At 42.7% G+C, this 21,100-nt stretch overlaps 1 protein-coding gene across 1 annotated transcript in view; it reads right to left on the reverse strand.

Annotated features, from left to right (window-relative positions):
* psd2 (pleckstrin and Sec7 domain containing 2) overlaps positions 1 to 19,759 on the reverse strand; it is a 34,314-nt gene extending 14,555 nt beyond the window's left edge. Inside the window, exons 1-3 of the mRNA XM_044040455.1 lie at positions 19,254 to 19,759; positions 10,084 to 10,615; positions 8,426 to 9,205 (exon numbers count right to left, since the gene is read on the reverse strand). Coding sequence (XP_043896390.1) covers positions 8,426 to 9,205; positions 10,084 to 10,544 — 1,241 coding nt within the window. The 5' untranslated portion in view covers positions 10,545 to 10,615; positions 19,254 to 19,759. The remainder of the gene's footprint in view (positions 1 to 8,425; positions 9,206 to 10,083; positions 10,616 to 19,253) is intronic.
* Positions 19,760 to 21,100: the final 1,341 nt, after the last annotated feature.

The following is a 21,100-nucleotide window of genomic DNA, read 5'->3' on the forward strand; positions in this document are numbered from 1 at the left end:
ACGGAAGAAATAACGACACTTACAGGAGATGCAGCAAAAAGTCGAAGTGAGCATCGTATTCCTCTTTCCACATCGTCGCTCAGGTCTCGGAAAGCAGCGGTGAAAGGCGCGCTTCTCTCCCACCGCCTCATCATCCAGCAGCCGCTACAGTCTGCATCGTCCCCGGCTCGTTACTCCACCTCGACCCCAATCTGATTACTTCAAAGCGGAAGTCTGATCATCATATAATTACAGTGTAAATGGGGAAGGTTGCGTTATTTCTCCACCTCAGTGTCAACACACTCACACACACACAAGTTTTTTTCCTCAAAGTTTGACTGGAAGCTCAGAGGAGAGCGAGCGGATGTGAGGGGCGGAGCCTGAGACTTTTCCTGATGAATTACACTGCTGCTGCTGCTGCTGGCAGCGCCACAATGGCCCCGACTTCCTCTGCTTTAAAGGGATAGTTGGGGGGAGGTTGGTGCGAGGCTACGTTCACATTAGCAGACCAGAATGTACAATTCCGATTTAATACAGAGCAGATTGGAGTCACACTCATAAACCCCCAAGTGACTTGCATTGAAAGCCACATAGATCATGATAAGTCCGTTTTCACATGGCCACATCTCAGGCATATATCTGATCTAGGACCACATTCTGAAGTGACACTTATCTGATTTGAAAATCAGAATTGATGATTGGATTTCTGTGTCCACAGATCCCTCGAGTCTCTTCCATCCATCCAATCAATTAATCGTCTACAACTTTATCCTCCCTCCACATGAGGGCTGCTGCTCTCTCTCTTCTATCTCACCAATATTGCACCTCCTGTAATTTAAAAACTGCAGGAGGCTGAATTGCGATTTTGATATCGTTTGGATGAATTGTTCAGCCCTACACACTCCGATTATTCATCATCTGTATCATCTTTCCGATAGCATGTGAAGGCAGCATACAAACAAAGCAGGTTAACAGGTTTGCTGGTCTCTCTTCTATCTCTACCTCACCTCCCTCTTGTCCTTTGCTCTATCTCTCCCCTTCCTCTCCTCTGTCCCCCATTTTTCCTTTCACCCCAACCGGTCGAGGCAGATGGCCGCACATCTTTGCATCTGCTTCTGTCAGAATCTGGGTCAAGGTCGCATCCAAACTATCTGATCTGATGAACATGAAACAGTGCCTGTAACTGTATGTGTACTGATTCTGAATGGTTTGTCAATTTTCAACATTTCTAAACTTAAAAAGCGTATCATCTTTGCTGGACTGACAACAGCCAAGAAAATGATTGCAACTTGTTGGAAGCCACCTAATGCCCTAACTATAAAATCTTGGATTATTTCCTTTTTGGACGTCATATACACGGCTCAAATCAACAGGGCTAATGAAAACTCTAAATACCTGGCGTAGCACTGCTGAGTCTGTCAAAAACATGCTGTAAAATCAAATTCTTGTGGTTAGTTTTCTCACCTTAGTGCCTTTGGATGTCAAGTGCCCTTTGTCTTTGTCTTGTCTATATTTGTTTGTGTAGGGTTTTTTTGTGTGTGCGTTTTTTTAATTGTACTTGCTTGTTTTCCTGTTTTTATTACATAATTATTAGTTAAATGTCCTGGTTTTGTAATTTTGTTAAATGAAATGTTTTTCCTTGTGTCCACACTGTCCCATGACACACATGCACACACATAATTGTGCATAGGACACTGCATTGTCTTCCATTTACATGACCTAAACCATAACGCCAAAATCTTAACCCAACCACAATTCACATATAACCCCTGACAATACCAGGGCCTCAGACCAGGTTTTGGCCCACACGCCGTCTACAGGACCTGAAAAACTGTGTGTTTGTAGCAGAAAATGTCCTAAGGAAGAAGCTAAAATGCAAACACGCCGATTTTTAATTGAACAACTAAATCTCTCCTTCCTCTTTCTAATATAGTGGAAAGCAGAAGAAGACAAAAAACAGAGGACATATATAAACAGCTCTTGGGTCACAAGTGTAATACTTGTGGTGGTAAATGAAAATAAAGATCATGTTTGATTAGTATTAACATTATCCTTACTGTAACCTGACTCAAAGCCTTGTTTTTACAGATTTTCAGTCAGCAATGGGACTGGAATAGTTTTTTTTTATTTGTACCAATAATTCTCTGCTGAAAAAAACTGGTCAAACATCTGTGTTTTTGAGCAGCTTACTGCCATGACTCATGGACAACCTTTATCATGAACACACAAAGCACAGCATCATTTATAAACCTCTTCTTGAACAGATGTGATCTTGTCCCAGCAGCCAACACAAGGGAAAAACTGATTTAGCCGCTGTAGTTACCTAGAAGAGGAGACACGAGACGAGATACAGGCGCCTTTTTGCAGGATATTAAAAGAAAGGCTTCACATTTGTAATTCTATGTCAGTCGGCATGTTCTCAAGTCAATCAGCATAGACTGACCCCAAAATAGACAATACGCCCATAAGACATAAGAAATGATCAAAAGGGCTGAACAATGAATTGTTTAAAAACTGAAATCACAAAAACAATGCATTTAGCAAAAATGTGATGACTGCATTGATTGCTCTGTGCCAATTAAAAATGTAATTCATTTTTTATATGTTGAAAACTATTCATAAATAGTTCATATTTTGATAGTGTCATGGGGCAATCCTAGTAGTAGGTTGTTTTTACCTTCATTATTATGTTTCTATCCCATGAAGCACATTGAGTTGCATTGCCTTGTAATGAGAAGTGCTTTATAAATAAAGTTTCATTTATTGATGGCTTGAAATTAGGTTGTTTACCATGTACCCCCATCCTATTTATGACCTTGAACGCAGCAATAGATACAACGAGTAATAATGAAAAGCACGGAAGTGATAGTAAAAGCACGCTAAAAGCAGTCCAACTAAAGACAACTCTCTGGACATAACAAAATAAAACCACCTACTCAACATCAGACAATGAACAATGGTGACCTTTTTGAGCAGGGTGAGACCAACTGCGTTCAGGTGTGGGACTGAATTTGATGGAACACAAAAACAAACAACTTCATCTGACAAGGCTGATTCAGACAGACAGAACAGGTAACAACAAATAAGAAATGTGACACAAATGTTGCACAGAGTGTGTTGACAGACGCCTCAGAGGAGTGAAGCCTGTGGTCAGAGGAGCCGCGTTCAACAACAGCGTTGGCGGAACAGTAACACAGTGCATGGGATGTGTCATAAAGCACTGTGTTGAGCTATAAATAATATATGGGGATAAATCTGTCCATGCTGAAATGATTCAGTTACTGTCTTGTGTGTCTGTGGTGAGGGTGAAACAAAAAAGAAGTGTGTGTGTGTGTGTGTGTGTGTGTTTCTGCTTGTGTTGCATGTGTGATTATGAGTGTGTGTGTCCATATCACTGCTTGAGTGAGAGCCAGGAGAGGATAATCTGCAGGATGTTTCAGCAGCGTTATAGAACCACGCTGAGGGTTTTATTCCCACAGTGACATCCTGAAAGAGCGCGTGTGTGTGTGTGTGTGTTTGAGAGACACACACACAGAGACCAACAGGAAACAGTGTCTCTCACAGTGTGAGAGCTGGATATGAAGACCTCCAAGTATCCGTGTCATCGAGTAAGCATTAGGAAGCACGAGCATCTCTGCACTGTTTTGTTTACACATGCATGCTGCTGGTCCATGTGTGTGAGCGCGCCTGCACTCGACACAGTGTATATGAAAGAGATTAGTGCACACAGCGGAGCTGCTTCTCTCATATGGAAAAATCTGCCTCTGCCTTTTATCAGCTGGGCTTAGATGTGGTGCGCTTAGAAGCCATGGGGCGGACCATACACACACACACACACACAGCATGTTCACCCCTGCACATATACTGTACCTGTGCGGCCATATACACTGCTCACACATATATGAATAAATTGTATGTGTAATAATTGTATAAATATCCTACGTATACTGTGACTTTTGATTGTGTTTGTGCTCTGATGCGTAAAAATAGTCATCATTAGTGTCGGTGCGCTTTCTTAACTCAGCATGTCTGAGTGTGTTTATGTGTGAGACTCAACTAGCTGACTATAGACAGTCATGAGACAGACAGATAGACAGACAGACAGGGTTAAGACCACTTTTTTGTGTCCAGTACTACTCACACTGAAATCAGTCTCTTTACAAGCTCTCACACACGTCTCTTAACAGCCTCGGCTTAAGGAGGAATCTACATGATATTTAGGGTTTTTTGATAGGTAGAATTTTGCTTTTCTTAAACTGATGCAGTGAGTTTGACCTGAATCAGTGAAAACCATATTAGTTGATCCCTAACAGACAGAAACAAAGTTTAAGCAGCGTTGTTCAACTTTAACCTCAGTAACAATCCCACAGGGACCCTCTCTGTAGGGTTTGAGACTTTGATGGACTAATTAACCAAATGAGACTGATACTCACACTACACTATACAGACTGAGACACCTGAGAACTAAAATGGTGGATTGCTGAATGTTTGAGTGAAAACTTCCACCTCTCATTACCTCATGTTACATGTCAGCAAAACATCCCCGTGACCAGCTGCCTACTTCACATGTCTTATCCACTGATGTCAGAATAATCAGCAGGAGGAGAATCAAAAGGAAGCAGTTGACTGAGGTAATATTATAAAATCCCCACCCAGTGCATCATCACAGCTCTGAGGGTCATTAATAAAGTTGCAGCCTGAATCTGTCTGAATATTTGGGTTTGATGGAACCCAGTGATATTTCATGTTGTTGCAAAGACTAATGTCTTGCAAGCTCACCATCTTTGTTAAAAACACAGTGAGAGCATAAGACAGACTTGAGCTGTAAAGACGACAATGTTGCTCTGGTACATTCATCCTCTGCATTTTACCCAACCTTCCTAAAACTAGAAGTAGAGGGCAGCCATGGAGCAGCGCCCAGGGACCAACTGACAAGAGCATTATTACCATGACATATGTTTTGATGGTCGGAGGAAACAGGAGCATCCAGAAAAACACAATATCTAAACATTTATTGGGTAGATTCAGTTTTGTTCTCACATACATGTCAGAGAGAACTGTAATAACATTAATCAATCCATGAGTTTCAACCTTTTTTAGGTTATAAGTGGTAAAAGTGGTTGTAGAGAGAAACTATTAAAAGAAAAGTTTATTTTTACGGGCAAAAACCCGAACCCATAAACCAAATAAATGTCTGACTGACAAGTGACTAACTTGCCATTTTTAAATCTGTCGATCTGCAGCTGCTCTGCCCTGCAGTGAAAAAGACGAGTTGTCCATGACGACGCGGTGCCAAAATGTCTCACTGTGACACTTCTGTGGCGACCCACAGGCAAGAATGGAGGACGGCAGAGGAGAGAAATGAGCGATAAGAGGCAGCAGCACGACAGCCAAGCAGGGGAAATGGAAAAGGAGGTGATGCTAAAAAGAAAGGAGGGGGACAACGGGAGATGAGATAGAGTGCGATGAGACAGATAAAAGTGGAGGAACGAGTGGAGGAACGAGGTGAGACGGAGCAAACAAAGGGATGAAGGGACAGCGTGAAGGAGGGAAAAAGAGATGAAAGACAGAACAGACTAACATGGATGAGATAATGTACTCTGTGTAGTAAGTAGACATTAAGGTGAAAAACAGCACGGTGGGCAGCTTTTATTGCTTTTATGAATAATTGCACGTTGACACTTCTGTTTCATGGATGCAATAAATCACTAACAGCTTCTGAGGTTTGGATTAAATGCAATTTAACTGCCTGTTTGTCTTTTCACTATTAGCTGGCTTCTACAGAGTCCTTCGAACGAGAAAAAAAGAATCCAGTTATGCTGAGCTTCTTACTAACACTGCCGTCATCCTCCAGAAGATATAGGAGAAAAAAACATGCCTGTGCTTCAGCTGTGATTGACGTGCTAAAGCTTCTCACTTTAAATCCTCAAAGATGTTTAATGGATAAATTGGACATTTCAAGTGTCTTCAACGCATGACTATCACTTTAAGAAGGACCAGCAGATGTATCCACTCAAGATATTTAAGTGCTCAGAAGCCTGGCAAGCCGGCTGGTATCAAGTAATGATCACTTACTTACACACACGCACATACACACACACACACGTTTGTGCAGGATGAGGACACTCATAGACATAATGCATTCCCTAGCTCTTTACTCAAGCCTTACACAGCACAACTAAATGCCTAATGTCCTCACTTTCCCTATGGTTTCTAAGTATTTTGGTCCTCACAAAGATTTCCATACAAGAACACACACACACACACACATTCACTCTAAGGCCTTTCTGGGCAGAGGAAAGCTGAAGACGATGATGTCATGACAAAAACAATAGCTCATTCAGCTTGGCGATGGTGGTCAGGAAACAAGACCGTGCTTAAAGGACAACATCTGTAGCCTGAGGCGAGAAAAAAAGGAGGCGGGGAGCTGACGTCCAAAAACCCTCCGTTCACCTCATAACTCCGACTGAGCTGTGGAAGCACCAGGAGAGTCTAAGAACAAATCCCAGTGGTTAACTGAACAGATCATGTTGTAGGTCTGTGCATCTATTTGACATTCCAGTCGTTGTGTAACTGTAGAAACTGTGCGGGGGGTTAGTGGTGGAGAAAAAAGAGCAGCGCCACATGGATTGCACACAGATGCAGTTCAGGCTTCATGGCGTTCTCCCCGCAACCACGTTCAACTCCAGTGGCTCAGCACTGTCTTCTTTTGTCTCCTTGGTGCTATTAAGGTAATTAGATGTAGGAAAGTAGTGTCAGCTGTTGCCGTACTCCCAGAATTCCTCGGGGTCCCAGCACATGACAAATAGAGTGAATGAATCCTCACCTTCATAAATGTCAGCTGGTTATTCCGAGACTAAGCAGACGATGCGTTTGCCGTTCAGTCCACTGATGTGATACGTTATATTGACACCAAAGGGCCTGGGTACATTTGAAATAATATGAAACCAATAGCCCTACAGTGTCTGTCTGTGTGTACGTTCAAGGATAAACCTCCTGCAATTCAGCAGCACTGGCTTTATCTCTCCCTACTGTGCATGTATGCTTTAAGCAGGACAATGTGCAGCACTGAATTGCTGTTTGAGTTTATCAGACCCTCGACTATGAAGACAAACATTGGAAGGAGTTGTTTCGTTGCATACATACACAACAGTTCAACTTAAACAGTCCCGCTGACTCCATTAAAATGTAAACAGCCTGCTGTTTGCTTGTTGCTGTTGAAGTGGGCAAATGTAATGTTCATGCTGAAGTGCACCGAGTTATCCAGCCGTGCACTTCAACTCCAACTTTTCTTTTTCCAGACACACGACAGATTTTAAGCTGAGTGTCAACAGCTTGGATTCTTCTTCTTTATTTTTTTTGTTGTTCATTTTATTTTCACAGCTGCAACAGTGTCTGACCACTGATATTGCATATTTACACAACAAACTTAATTTTGAAGAGCCAGATTACCACATTAAACCACCCCACTCTGAACTCACAGCTGGTGCTCACGCCACCTGCTGGTTAAACCAAGGTCACACCATAACATAGAAAGCAAAGCTGCAGTTGACCTGGAAGCAGCAGGACACAATGCAATCTGTTAACTCCACGTTCATTTAAAGTAATTATAAAATAAAACATGCTGCAGTCGTTGCCTCTGACATCAAGACACTGTTGATCGAGACCATTTTGAGACACTGGTCAATGCACGTCGTTTAGAGTTTGAATGAAAAAGACGAGTATTTCTAATCTGAAAATAAAAGTGAGTAAAATGTCCCGCCCATGACACTGAACAGGAAACGTGATGGATTTTATTATATTAAAAATATCCCAAGGTACAATAACAGTAACAGACAATCAAATCTCAATTTCATCATACCATGTAACGTTCGTTCAAACCTAGACTCCACTTAGTTTCTTCTGAACACGTCTTAAGATCAGCTGATGTTCTTTTGATCCCTGTCGGCTCTAGTTGGAAAATGACTGTCATTTATTAACACCAACCATTTCCCTTCACTATTTAGGGTAACGTCAAAAAGGTCACAGTCAGAACCCACGCCAATGAATCCAAGCAAACCCATGCAAATATCTTAACTGCGTCTGTGGTCACCAGGATTTTACTGAAGTCACATGTTGCAGCTGAACTTCTCTCACCTCACACTTCCCTTCCAAGTGCATTGGAAAACCTATGACGCCTTCAGTTAGGTGTTTAGTTTTTCCATTACAGGCTATTGTACAAAATTGTACCTTCATAGAGCTGACCTAGCGTTCAGTATAAATATAAAAGTCTCATTATGGGCTAAGGGAAAACAACACTTCATACAATCAGGTGATTGTACACATAATAACTATTTCATTTTCCATTTCTGTGAAATGAAAATAATGTCACCTCAATTTTACACACTGGACCTTTATGGGCGTAAAAAAAATAATAGTTCAACCTCCAATTGTGTTCTTGTCTTACCTGACAGAGTTGACCATGGCTCCACAGCTGTCCATGGCTTCCTGAGAGTCTGCGTGGTATCCGTTAGGGATGGCCCAGCGTCCAGGCTGGCTCAGTACAAACTCTGACCTGCTCCCTGGTATGGTGGTCCTCAGCGGGCTTCCTCCTCCTCCTCCTCCTCCTCCCCCAGCCATGGCTCCAGCTCCAGGGACCTTGCTCTCCCCTGTGTTTAGATCAGCACCTGGGGCGTCTGGTCCAGCCTCAGCCCCTTCTTGCTCCTGAACAGTTTCCAGCTCCAGCTCCAAAGGTTCCGGACCCTGTAACAGTGCCCTCTGTTGGATGAGCGGCGTCAGTGGAGCTTCAAAACTGACGCAACTGTCCGTCTCATCTGTAAGTGAAAGCACATCCAGAGAGTCCAGGCTGCTGTAGCAGGTCCCGCCCCTCAGCAGGGCAGACTCTACGATGCGCTCGAATGTGGAGCTGAAGCCATCTTTGTTGTCCACCTTGCTTCTTTCCCTCTCCTCCTCCTCCTCCTCCTCCTCCTCTTCCTCCTGAACATCAACCTGCTCAACAATCTGTTCAAACGCTGAGCTGAAGCTGTCCTGGTTTCCTCTTCCCTCTCCCTCTGTCTGCTCCTCTTCTTCCTCTTCGTCCTCCACCTCTGTATCAGCTTGTTCTACATTCATCTCAAAGTTGGAGCTGAAAGTGTCCAGGTGTGCATGAGTAACTCCTTCATCACCTTCCTCGTCTTCCTCAACAGCGTCATCCTCGTCGTCATTCTCACCTATTCCATTAGCCAGTCTGTATCAACAGGAAGCAGAGGAAAGTGTGAGATTATATTGAGTTTACGACTTAAACATACGGCAGTCACTTTTGTTGAGGTCTGTGCACATTATAAAGAAGGGTTTTATTCAGGAGTATTGTACGGACAATGGGCAGATATTTCAGGTTGGATGGCCACAGTGACAAGTGAAGCAAGAGGAAAAATGAAAAAGCACAGTCCAATTTGCAACTGTGAATGGATGGAAGCTTTTGTCCCCTCTAGCGTTTCATCCCTTTTATTAAAAAGAATATGAATCTACTGAAGCGATGTGGGTTTGCTGCTGATGGACAAGAATAACCCATAAAATGTGTTCTATCTAAAAACTGTGTAAATCAATAACAATGACGGCATATTAGGGTATGTTTATGTGTGAACTGCATACAGTATCTATACACATGTACATCACACACACACACACACTTTTTACAGCGGTTAGAAAATTGATTGGCTCGTCCAGCTCCTTTAAAAATGACATGATGTTTGTTTTCCATTCATTTGAGGCTTTTTGCCGTTTTCATTTTGTAAAATGCTGGTAAAGCACATTAGACTAATTATGTACTAGAGAACCACACAATGGCACGCCATTAAAAGTATTCAGTTTGGAGAAACCAGTGGAAAACATAAACACAGTCTGCCCACACACAAATTAAGTCCTATGTTATTAAAAAAGAGTGAGCCTTAAAAAGGTTGAGACTACATTTATGTGGTGATTGTACTCTATTGATTAAACTAAAGGCTCGTGTGATTGACACACGTGTAATTATGGTAAACGTTTTAACTTTAGATCACATTTGACACCTCAAGATTTTCACACCCTGACAGTGATGGAGTGCAACAGTAAGGATGGTGTACTAACCGCCCAGCTGGTTGAGGGTGTGTTATCGCCTCTGTAGATTGTAGCATCTCCTCATTTTCTTTCCCCTCCTCTTCCTCTTTCATCTCCACATGTGTTGCGCCCTCCTCCACCTCTGGATTCATACATCCTTCCCCTCTTGTGCCATCACTCTCTCCTTTCACCCCTTCGTCTGCCTGTTGAGCTTCATCTCCACTGCCTCCTACCCTCTCCTTTTTCATCTCAAGCTCTCCTCCCGTTGCGCTCCCCTCTCCATCCCCACACGTCTCCCCCTGTGCCTCGTCATCGCCCTCTCTGATCTCGTCTTGTAGTTTCCCCTCCTCTGTGTCGTCCTTCACTGTGACCCCCAGCTTGTAGCGGTGGGTCTCTGTAGGTGAGTCACTGGAGGCAGTGGTGGATGTACTGGCCTCCGCTTGGTTCTCTGGTGGGGTGGGAGAGGGCAGATCCTGCCCCTCCTGGGTCATGGTGGTCTTCACACTGGGAGGAGGTGCCTGTCCACTCAGGCTTTGAGAAGCAGTAGCGTCAGATCAGCAACCTGGGAGAGAAAAAAAAAATCAGCAAAAAATTAAAAGACAAAGCACCTAGACACATTGAGGAGGAGGGGAGGCAGTTTTATAAATGACTACATTAACTATGGCAGATAATGATATAGCCTAAATTGAGAGTCACAGAGGTCACCTTGAACTAAAGAGCAGCTATGTGCTTCAAGGTGTGTGTGTGTGGTACAGAAACAGAGATACATATGGCTGGAACACTGTGTCCTCTGCACCATATGATCCAAAAACACCTCTGAAAGACAAGAAGGAGAAGGTAAACAGAGAAAGCAGAGGAGCAGAGACACAGGCAGACATAGAGTAGAAGAAGAACTCAAAATGATGTTTTCAGCTCTGCACTGATTTTGTTTTTTTTCTAAATGAGTAGTGTGAGATCTGAACACAGAGCCTCTGTGACTCCCTGCACTGTGAAGACCTTCTCTGTGCAGCAGGTACACTGAGCTCCTCACTCAGACTCAAGGGCAAATGCTAATGAGCCGCTCTCAATTACTGTTCTGCTGAGCCGGTTATACGTGAATTAATGTTGGCTTTTGATTTGTTGTTCTTTTCTTTCTCGGGAAAATTAAGCAGATTACACGTGAGACAAATCATTTTCAAGAACTGTGTGAAGAATTAATTTAAGTGTAATCAGACAGACCGACCAAAAATGTAACAACAGTTTTGATAAAGGATTAATAGTTTTAGTCTTTCTGACCGCAAAATATTGATTACTTCCATTGAGTATGAGGATTTATAACCATCCTATCATCATAAACTTGTATTAGTCTAATAATAAAGAAATACTAATTTAATAGTGCAGATAATATAAAGATAACAGTATGGATGACACAGCTGGAGACAAAATTTGGCACTTCATTGGGATTATTAAGTTTTACATTATTTCAATGTGGTATCAATTTAAGTAAAAGAAGAACTAATGGTGCAGATTTTACAAAGTGTATCCCTGCACTGGTGAAGTACTGTCTCTGTCCTCAAACACTCCAGATCTCATCGGCAGCACAACTGCAGTAAAATATTTACAGGGGTTCAGCCCAGTATTATCCTGGATTTAGACCACAAACTGCAGAAAAACAGGATCAATGAGACGAGAGGGAAGATGTGTGGCAGGTTCGGATGTGAGCCAAATCTGTTTCTATGATGTTACAAGTGCTTTGGCTTGGGTCCTGTACAGGAGGACACCACAGGCTCAATAAATGTTTCATCAGAGCTCCAACAGGATGATGCAAAACCCACACAGCCACAGTATTTCAGACATGTCATTGAATTACTCCCTTTTTTAGGCCATTACGTTGTTGCTGAGTGTTCACAGATACTGATACTGATGAAGCAAACAACAACAAAGCCAAGAGTAAGCCAGCACACTCCTTAGCTAAGTGAACTTACTGTCCTACACACATTAAAATACGTAAGAAGAAGTAAAGCTTTAAAAAATACAGTGCAGCATCATCAGCCTTCGCGCCCCTAATCCCTCTTACTCTAACTGCTGCTGAAAGAGTGATAATCTTAAAGGCTGCTCTGACTGATCCCTCAATAAATTATTTCAGCCAACTCATGGTTCAGTTTGAATGTGTTTGTTTCTTCTCTGAGAGAGGAGACACTGAGAAAAACAATGCATCTTGTTGTGTGATGTATGGCATCAGAGAGAAGATTCTGGCATGAATTCTTCCTGACAGACATTGTGATTAAATACATGGTAGAGTTTTTACATAAGGCACTATGAAAATATTAATTGGCAAAAAAACAAAGGACAAACAAACAAAAATAGAATAATTGCGGCCAATGCAGTTTGATAATTGCAAGTGCAATTTTGATTTGAATACAATTCATTATTTAGCCTCATCATGCAGCATTGTAGTATATTATACTGCATCATCACAGTGGAACGTGCACTTCAGCGTTAATAAATCTGAAAAATGTTTCTGCATAAATGATTGGGTGATTAGCATGAGCTCAAATAATCCTGAACGCAGCTCGTGAATATTTGCAACACATTTCCACCTGAGTTGTTGGCAGCTCATGTTCATGTGCATGGACTCTGCATATGCGAACAAGCACAATTTGCATCCATTCAAGCAATTACACAAAGACGCCTGTGCTTAATTAAACACGTCGACAAGTACATGCACACATACACACACAAACAAAATTGTGACGGATCTCTAAAAATGGAAACACTGAACAGGTCTCTCACTCTCGCTTTCTGTCTCTGTCTTTGTCCCCGCCATCCTGCTTTCACTTCTCTCTTTCCATCTCTTTCTTACAGTCTAACAGAGCGCTGCCTTTTCTCTGAGGTAAATGGGTCTTAGCCAGCAGAAAAACAGCAAGACGGTATGAAGTGAGCAGCAGCTCTGTGAAGAGGCTGAAGGCGAGAAGGCAGACATGCTCAGACACCCAGACGAAACACAGCCAGTGTGTGTGTGCTCAGAGTGGGTATGTCTTTGTGTCTTTGTGTATACAATGGCTATCAGCAGAGAGACTTATTGCATTCTACTTTTGTCAGCAGAACACTGGGGTTCTTAAGCCTTATCAATTTCCTTTAATTGCGATCAGACCATCTGCCAATCATGTGAGCACACACACACACACACACACACACACATTTGTACAGCAATCTCGGTGAGGAAACTCATATAGAAACAATGCATTTGTTAACCCCCTCACTGTAATCTTAACCATCACAACTACATGGCTAACCCCAACCTTTAACCCAAGTTTTACATAAACCTAACTCTAACCCTAAAACCCCTTAAAAAGTCCTTTTAATTTCACCAAAAAAAAGCCAAAATGACCTCCCTTCCAGTGGCTCATACGTTTATTGGTCCTCACAAAGCTGTATATAGGTTTGCACAGCTATCCTTCTTAGGACACTGACTTCTATTTATTTGGATAGAGGTATACATAACCTTAACCATAACCAGTTAATACCAGGTTTGGTCCTAAAGAGGACTACTGGTCAGTGTTTATGCCAGAAAAAGGTCCTAAAAAGGCAACAAATACGGGCATCCAAACACACATACACACATTTGAAATCTTGCCAAGCCAGGCATGTAAACCATCAATCCAGTGAGGATGATGCTGGATAAAAGGCCAGTCACCATTAAATAGCTCTTCGCTGTCTCTTGTGCTTTTTATATCTCTCTCTGTCTTTCTAACTCAGACATAAACACACACACACACACACGCTGCAAAGACAGAGCACACAGACACCCGCTATGGCGTAATTCATTGATTCCCTGAGACACAGAGCCGCAGTCCGCGGGGAATCTCCAGAGATAAGCATGGCTGATCTCGAAGCCAAAGAAAGAGAAAAAGGTATAGTCTGACTGGAGGCTTCACAAATACAGGAAAAACAATTGTTTTTCTGACATAATTATCGTGACTTATTGCGAGTCAGTGGTGCAATCATTGTAAGAATATGCTTCAAAGAGCCACCAAATGAACCAATGTTATAAATGTTGCATAAAACAGGATTTACATAACCAACAACATTACAAAATGTTACAGTCATGTAATGGTTTCATTACCAACACATGTTCTACAGTAGATTGTTGTATGTAGATTATTGATTATTAATAAAGATGATAGGGTTTGCTCTGTTGCACCTCAAGCATCTTTTTCTGCTTTGTGTTCTGAAAATAAAAACACTGACTAACAAGTGATACAAGTATCTGGGTTTAAGACACTTGAAATTGTGTATGAAATCCCCCGCGCCCCCACTATGTTTTCCTGTTCATCCATCTGCATTCATCACATGCCACCTGCCAGTGTACAGTCCCTGCTCTTCAAACCCAAACTGGCAAACCATGGCTTCGTCTTGTACACACACAAACACACAACAGCTGGATACTTAAGCATGTTGTGCCTTTAAGCATGGCACTTAACGCTCTTCCTGTTTTGAGTGGAGTTGCACCACGGCCAGATGTTACTGGCCGTTACTGAATGTAAGATGATGCAGTGGAGAGGATTACCCAGGATTCCCTGAGAGTTTACAAATGACACAACCAGAAAAATGAGGTGAATCTCCTTAATATCTATCTATCTATCTATCTATCTATCTATCTATCTCCCTCCATCCCTCCATCCATCCATCCATCCATTCTGCAGTGCAGACACATGTTTTGATGATGCACAAGCCTTCACTGGGAGTAAGAGGTGAACAGACAGCTCATTAACCACATTAACTTGTCTAGCCTCATTACATTTGTAGTGTTGCTGGCACTCATTTTAATCTGAGCCATTTGTGCACCTTTATTGTTCTGTGTACCTTCATCAGGGCTTTCTTACTGAAAGACACAAGAGGTGTGAAGGACAAACTTCACTGCAACCATTGAATGAAAGTTAATTAGCTCACTCTCTAAAATGTCAGTTGTTAAATGAACACTAAGGATAGTATAATAGGTACTCGCTTAAAAGCACGGGGCAGGTGTTTTGAAGTATATTGGCATGAGATACTGACACATGTGCCCCCCGATGCACCTGTGCCAAATCACCAGCTTGGGACACAAAAGCTTGCTCTTACAGCAGGGACACAAAGAAAACTGTGAAAAATTTTAGCTGCTTGACAAAAAAGGCTCACACTTATATCTTTAGTATCATAAGAAACATTTTCTCACTGTTAGACAGACAGCCTTTTCTGACTGGAGGCTAAGAATTCCAATGCTTTGTAATCGACTCACTCCCCCACACACCAATGTCTATGGAGAAAATGTTACATAACAGACCACAGGAGTTGCTGACACACTGCTGCCTCACTCAGTAAGTGTACATTTGATATTTTGTGACATCAGTGTTTGAAAACCTATGTTCCAATTTACATAAGCGACACATTTACCAAACAAAGCAGCAGTAGACCAGCTGCTCCAGTGTGTCACAAGCAAAACATTATGATTTTTATTCTCTCTGGACTTTGGTGCGGGAGAGTAAACAGTTTATAGACGTGTGCTAATAGCAAGAAAAAGCAGTGAACACGTTAATAAGACACCTGCATACAAACAGTATTGTATGTGTGCAGGTGTCCATACTATCAGTGAGTGTGGTTCTCAGTAGTGCTGACTATGTGTCAGTATACCTTATATACAACCACACTTTAAATCACTTCAACTACTATAAAACCATCAGGATAACCTGACAAATGCTTTTCATTAAGAGCCAGTAAGTAATCAAGATGTTTTTTTATGAAGATATGTGCTGAAATGATCAATGATAATCAGCTCTTCATGCTCCTCATCCCTTTGTTATGAAGCAGAACAGTCTCACACTGCTAATGACCCACTGACCCTGTTCATAATGTGCAGACCCAGTGCAGCACTGCCACTGTAGCCCGCGTGCACACACACACAGAGCGAGAGAGTCCAGATAAGGAGTCACCTTTCAAAAATACTGTTGTGTTACAAACACAGATGCAGACAGGGAGGAAGAAGAATCATTTCCTGGTTGTTAGCTGGCAACAGGAAAGCAGGAAAATCTGGATTTGGAAGACGTCCAGAGTGCTTTCCTAGCTGAGGCTCTGTGCCTGCCTTCAGGTCACAATAGCATGACCACAGAGCCTGCAACTAAACCACACCAGCCTACTGGAGCGGAGCAGCTCACCAGCTCCCCCAAAGCACCCCACTATGTCCCTTCTGTGTCATCGAGGTCAACCATCCACTCTCAGTTTGTCCCCCTAAATGCTTACATCTAAATTCATGCTCACAGTAATGTGGTGATCTGTCTCCCTAGGCACCTCCATTTTGTCATGCAAATTCAGATATAATCTCTCACACACACACAGAAAATAACATACCCTTTCTCACACATGGAAAAAACAACATTATTTTGTTTCAAATAACCTATTTTCTTAACATAGTTTAACGTGCACTGAGATTGTTTATCATGTTTGGTACAGTAGTAGCTAATAAAGATTAAAAAAAAGAGAAAGGCGGTGAGAAGGAAGACAAACGTGATAGACAGTTTGGTGCGGCGCCTGCTGCTGGAGTGTCTGGACGTCTGACACTCAGTCCAAGTTGATTACATTGGAGAAGGAGCTGCACTTTAGCCTGGGAGAGCCCACAGTTGTATTGGGGGAATTAACAACAATGAACCTAGACGAGACATGTAAATGTCTATAATTAAGATAATAATGACTTTGGGCTTGAGATGAAAAATAAGCTGCTATCGAACACCTGTTTAAAGAAGCCACCCACATCCTAAAGGAGCACAGATGCAGCAAGTCTCTGCCCAAAGCTCACTCTCTTTTACTGCCAAAGAAAATCACTGTATTGTTGTAATATTCACATGAATAAGGGCTAAAGTGTGTGTGTGGTTATCCAGCATTCACCGTCAACATAATGTCGTCTGAGTTGTGTGCTATCGGTGAGTGATTCATTATTTTTGCTTTAAAGGAGTCGTTCAGGGGCCACACGACAATGCAGTAGCTAGCATTGTTGCCTCACAGGTCACTGGTTCGAATCTGGCTCAACAAAGTCTGGTTTGTTCATCATACATTGAGACAGGCACAATGTGGGCAGGCCCATCATAGCACGGCTGCATAAAAAACGTTTTATACGTGACACAAACATAAACTTGTGACGAGCAAAGCAGTTGTTTTCAGTGTACTGAATCATTAGAATCAGTGAATTAAAAAGATTAGTTCAGTACTTCCTTCATGACCAGAGCACAGACACTGTCTGACACAGTCAATGAAATAAAAAACGGCTGAACAGGTTGTGATTTGGCTCACGATCATGCTCATGACTCTTCCAGTCATGACACTCTCTGACCAATCAGTGGCCGGCAGCCTGTCGACGGCACATTTTAGTATCGACTCGCACCAAGTACCAGGTACTAGCAAAATGGTTGTTGGCCTTGTGATGGACTGGCGACCTGTCCAGGATGTGGCTTAGGTCAGTTGAGATTGGCTCTAGCTCCCCCTGCAACCCTTAAGTGGACGATGAAGTGGTAGAAAATGGATGGATGGTTTTTTCCAAGCATGGTTTCATGAGGTATTGACATATTGTCAGCTGTGACTTTGCAGAGTGCGCCACTGTCTCCCAGCACCAGCCTGAGACAGACACTCTCACATGTTTACCATCAGGGACAGAAGGAAAGAACTGTTGATTTTCTCTATAGAAAATGAAAATACAGTCTAACAAAGCAGCGGACATACCATTAAGATACTGTCGATACTGTATGGTCCTGATATACATCTCAACGCGTCGTAGTATCTCCTGTGTCCAGACTTTTACTGCCACCCGATGGTGAAGTGGGATACTACAGGACCCTGATGTGCGAGTATTCGATAAGCGACGCACAATGCGTGCAGAAGTATAAGGGCCTTTAAGAAGACAGAGATTTTATTTTGGTGAGCTTTCAGTAAAATTCAGTTTTCAGCTGGAAAGGGTGGATCTCATGATGAGGAAAAGTGGTAAACATATTCTCATTGTAGTGGCCATTTATTACTGATTGCTAATTGGTAAATCGTGCTTACGTGTAACTCGATAAACTTTAACTCAAAATACATTTATTTGCACACTGTCCACACTCTGTTGCGACAGTACTTCCGATAACGTTTCTATACAGTCTTTAAACCTTAAACAACAACACAGTCAAAAATTGTTTGCTTCCCCAAGATTAGCAGCAACATTTCTCCTGGCCAGCCTCGGCCTTTACCTTTATGCCCCCTGCTGTTCAGGAGGAATAAACCCAGAAAATACAAATAAATATATGGCTCCTTTGTTTAAATATATGACGATTTGTTAATTCTGTCAGACTTTAATTAAATCAGTTTTCCTGGTGTCCCTGCAGGCAGCCATTTTTTTCAGCGAGACCACCAAGCGCTGTTTTTTTAGAGACTCAGCATTCAGCAGCAGTGTACATGGCAAAGTCTGTGTTTACAATGTGTCAATACCTCATGAAAACACACTTCAAAAAAACATGAACTGTCCCTTTAAAGTGTGCACGGAGAATACAATGCGCCTGCCTGTCTAACGTGTCTCTCTGTACACTTAGAAAGACATAAACAAACAGAAGATGGACAAGGCAATAAGCCTTCTGTGTATAAGTGGGAGAGAGAGAGAGGGAGAGAGAGAGAGGGAGGGAGAGAGAGGGAGGGGGAGCGCGCGACAGCCATGTTCTCCCAGCCTCCTCGAGCTAGTAACCATGACAACAGGATGGCTGGGAGACACGGTTCAAGCTCAATTGAGGCCGGTGTCTTTCTTTTCCTCCAAAATAGACCTTGGTCGCGTTTCAAGATCGACTTGTCCTCCTAAAAGCGGAAGGAACTAACTGACCGCTTTTCACACACACACACACACACACCTCCGTCAAATCCCACGGCCCGCACGGTGCACATCTCTCAGGCTACACTAACTCCACACACACACACACACACATACACACACGCTGTCCTAAATCCCGTAGATAGTGCGAGAGCATACATTTGGTGACAGATTAGCAAAGAAAAGCAGGACGTCAGGTCAGTCCTCACCACAGACTTGTAGTAATAAACTAAAAACACATGATACCAGAGGAGCAGCGGCTCCGTTATTACAAACTGCTGCGTTTATTTACGCGTTAACGCAAGATTGAACCGTTTAGCTTCAAATGATCAACGTGGTAGTTTGGGGAAATGAACGCACTCACCGGTCAGAGTCGTGCGGTCAGTCAGCGGCTGATAGTGAGAGTTAAGCGGCGGACGTAGCTCCTCTGTGCCCCGCCGCGTCTCCACATCATCACCGGGGGAATAACACTGTCAGACTGGCTCGTCTTTCTCTCCACGTCCTTCCCCACTGCTGCTGCTGCTGCCCTCCTCCCTCCCTTGTGCGCGTGCGACCGTGGACCACTGCTCGCGGTGGAGAGTCTCGCGCAGACTGGCCGTGGGACGCTGGTGGAGAACGGTTCCTGGGCGGACTGACTGATGAATGGATGGAAGAACTGAGACGGAGACGTCCTCCACGTCTCCTCCTCTCCGCTGAACCAGCGTGTGTGTGTGTGTGTGTGTGGCAGCTGAGAAATGGTGAATCCAGTCCACCTTCACTCTCCCGTGGCGCGTGAGCTGGACATGTACTGTGGGCCTGTTTTTATCAGTCAGTGAAGATTAGCTCTGACAGTTGTGTAAATGTCAATCACAGAGGGGTATTTGCTTTTCTAGAAGAAGCAAGGTAACAGTATTTATGCAGACATTCTTGACTCAGTTTTACTCAGGGTGATTTCAAGTGGATTGTGCTTCATCAGAAGTACACAAGCAACCTTTTCTGGCAATTTCTAGATTCATTTTACTCACTTTTGTGCACTTTACTCAAAGGACCGCTGTGTAAGAACTAGTGACATCTAATGGTGAGACTGTAGATTGCAGAACATTTAAATAAATAATAAATTAGTCCTTTATCAGTTTCCTTCATTTAACCATCCTCTACTACTAACCTTCCTATAGAATTAGGAGCAGTGGGCACCCACTGAGCCGTGCCTGGGGAGCAATATGGGTTGGGTGCTCAGGGGTAACCAAGCTTGTTTTTGTCCTGTGGGGACTCAAACTGGCAACTGTCCGGTCACAAGCATGTTCCCTTTCCACTTGTCCATGGGCGGAACAAAGAAACAAAGCACTCCTTCCTTTCCCAAGAATGGTTAATGGATATAAATGGATGCATTTATAGCATGCTTTTCTAGTCTTGATGACCACAACGCATCTATGTGCAGCACATCTTTCGTACCCATTCACAAGCTGATGGCACAGCTGTCAGGGGCAAGTGTCTTGCCCAAGGACACATCGACATGTAGACTAGTGAAGCCAGGAATCAAAACCAGAACGACTTGGTCTACCACTGATCGACTGTCACCACCAAACATGTCGGACCTTCGCATTCAGAGAGGCTGTCGTTCTTTGATGGTTTGTCCATTCAGGCAGCTTTAGAAACATGATGACCCAAGATGGTGGTCTCCATAAAGCAAGGCAGTCTTAAATCTTTTAAATGCACCTTAGGAAGGGCCTAAGGTGTATTTAAAAGATTTAATCTAAGGCTACAAAAACCAAAATAATTGTCATCTTATACAAACATATGGGTAGAGTATTCAATTTCTGCCAAGAAAGCCTCCTAAACGTCACATATTTTACATGATAGTGTATGCAAATCAAAAAACTGCATGGCTATAGCTTTTTATTTTAATCAAAACACCAATCACTACATTTAATCTCTTGTAAACCACATGTGTTTGTATACATTTATGTCAGTTTTGGATTCTCTTTGTTGTATAGAACGTTTTAAACAAGATTAACACAAAACATGACACTGATACTTTCAGCACCTTTCGTATTTGTTTTCTAATGTGCGGGAACCCTAAATGTGTTCTAACTACTTTTACAGTTTGACTGCAGGCATACTTGAGCCTTGAGTGATCATTTTTAACAACATTACTGTGAGTAACTTAAGAACATTTCAGATAAAATGTCCAATTAAATATTTAACAGACCTGGAGTGTCATTGATTATCATT

The sequence above is a fragment of the Solea senegalensis genome, linkage group LG12, assembly GCF_019176455.1.
Source record: "Solea senegalensis isolate Sse05_10M linkage group LG12, IFAPA_SoseM_1, whole genome shotgun sequence".
Taxonomy (NCBI): Eukaryota; Metazoa; Chordata; class Actinopteri; order Pleuronectiformes; family Soleidae; genus Solea; species Solea senegalensis.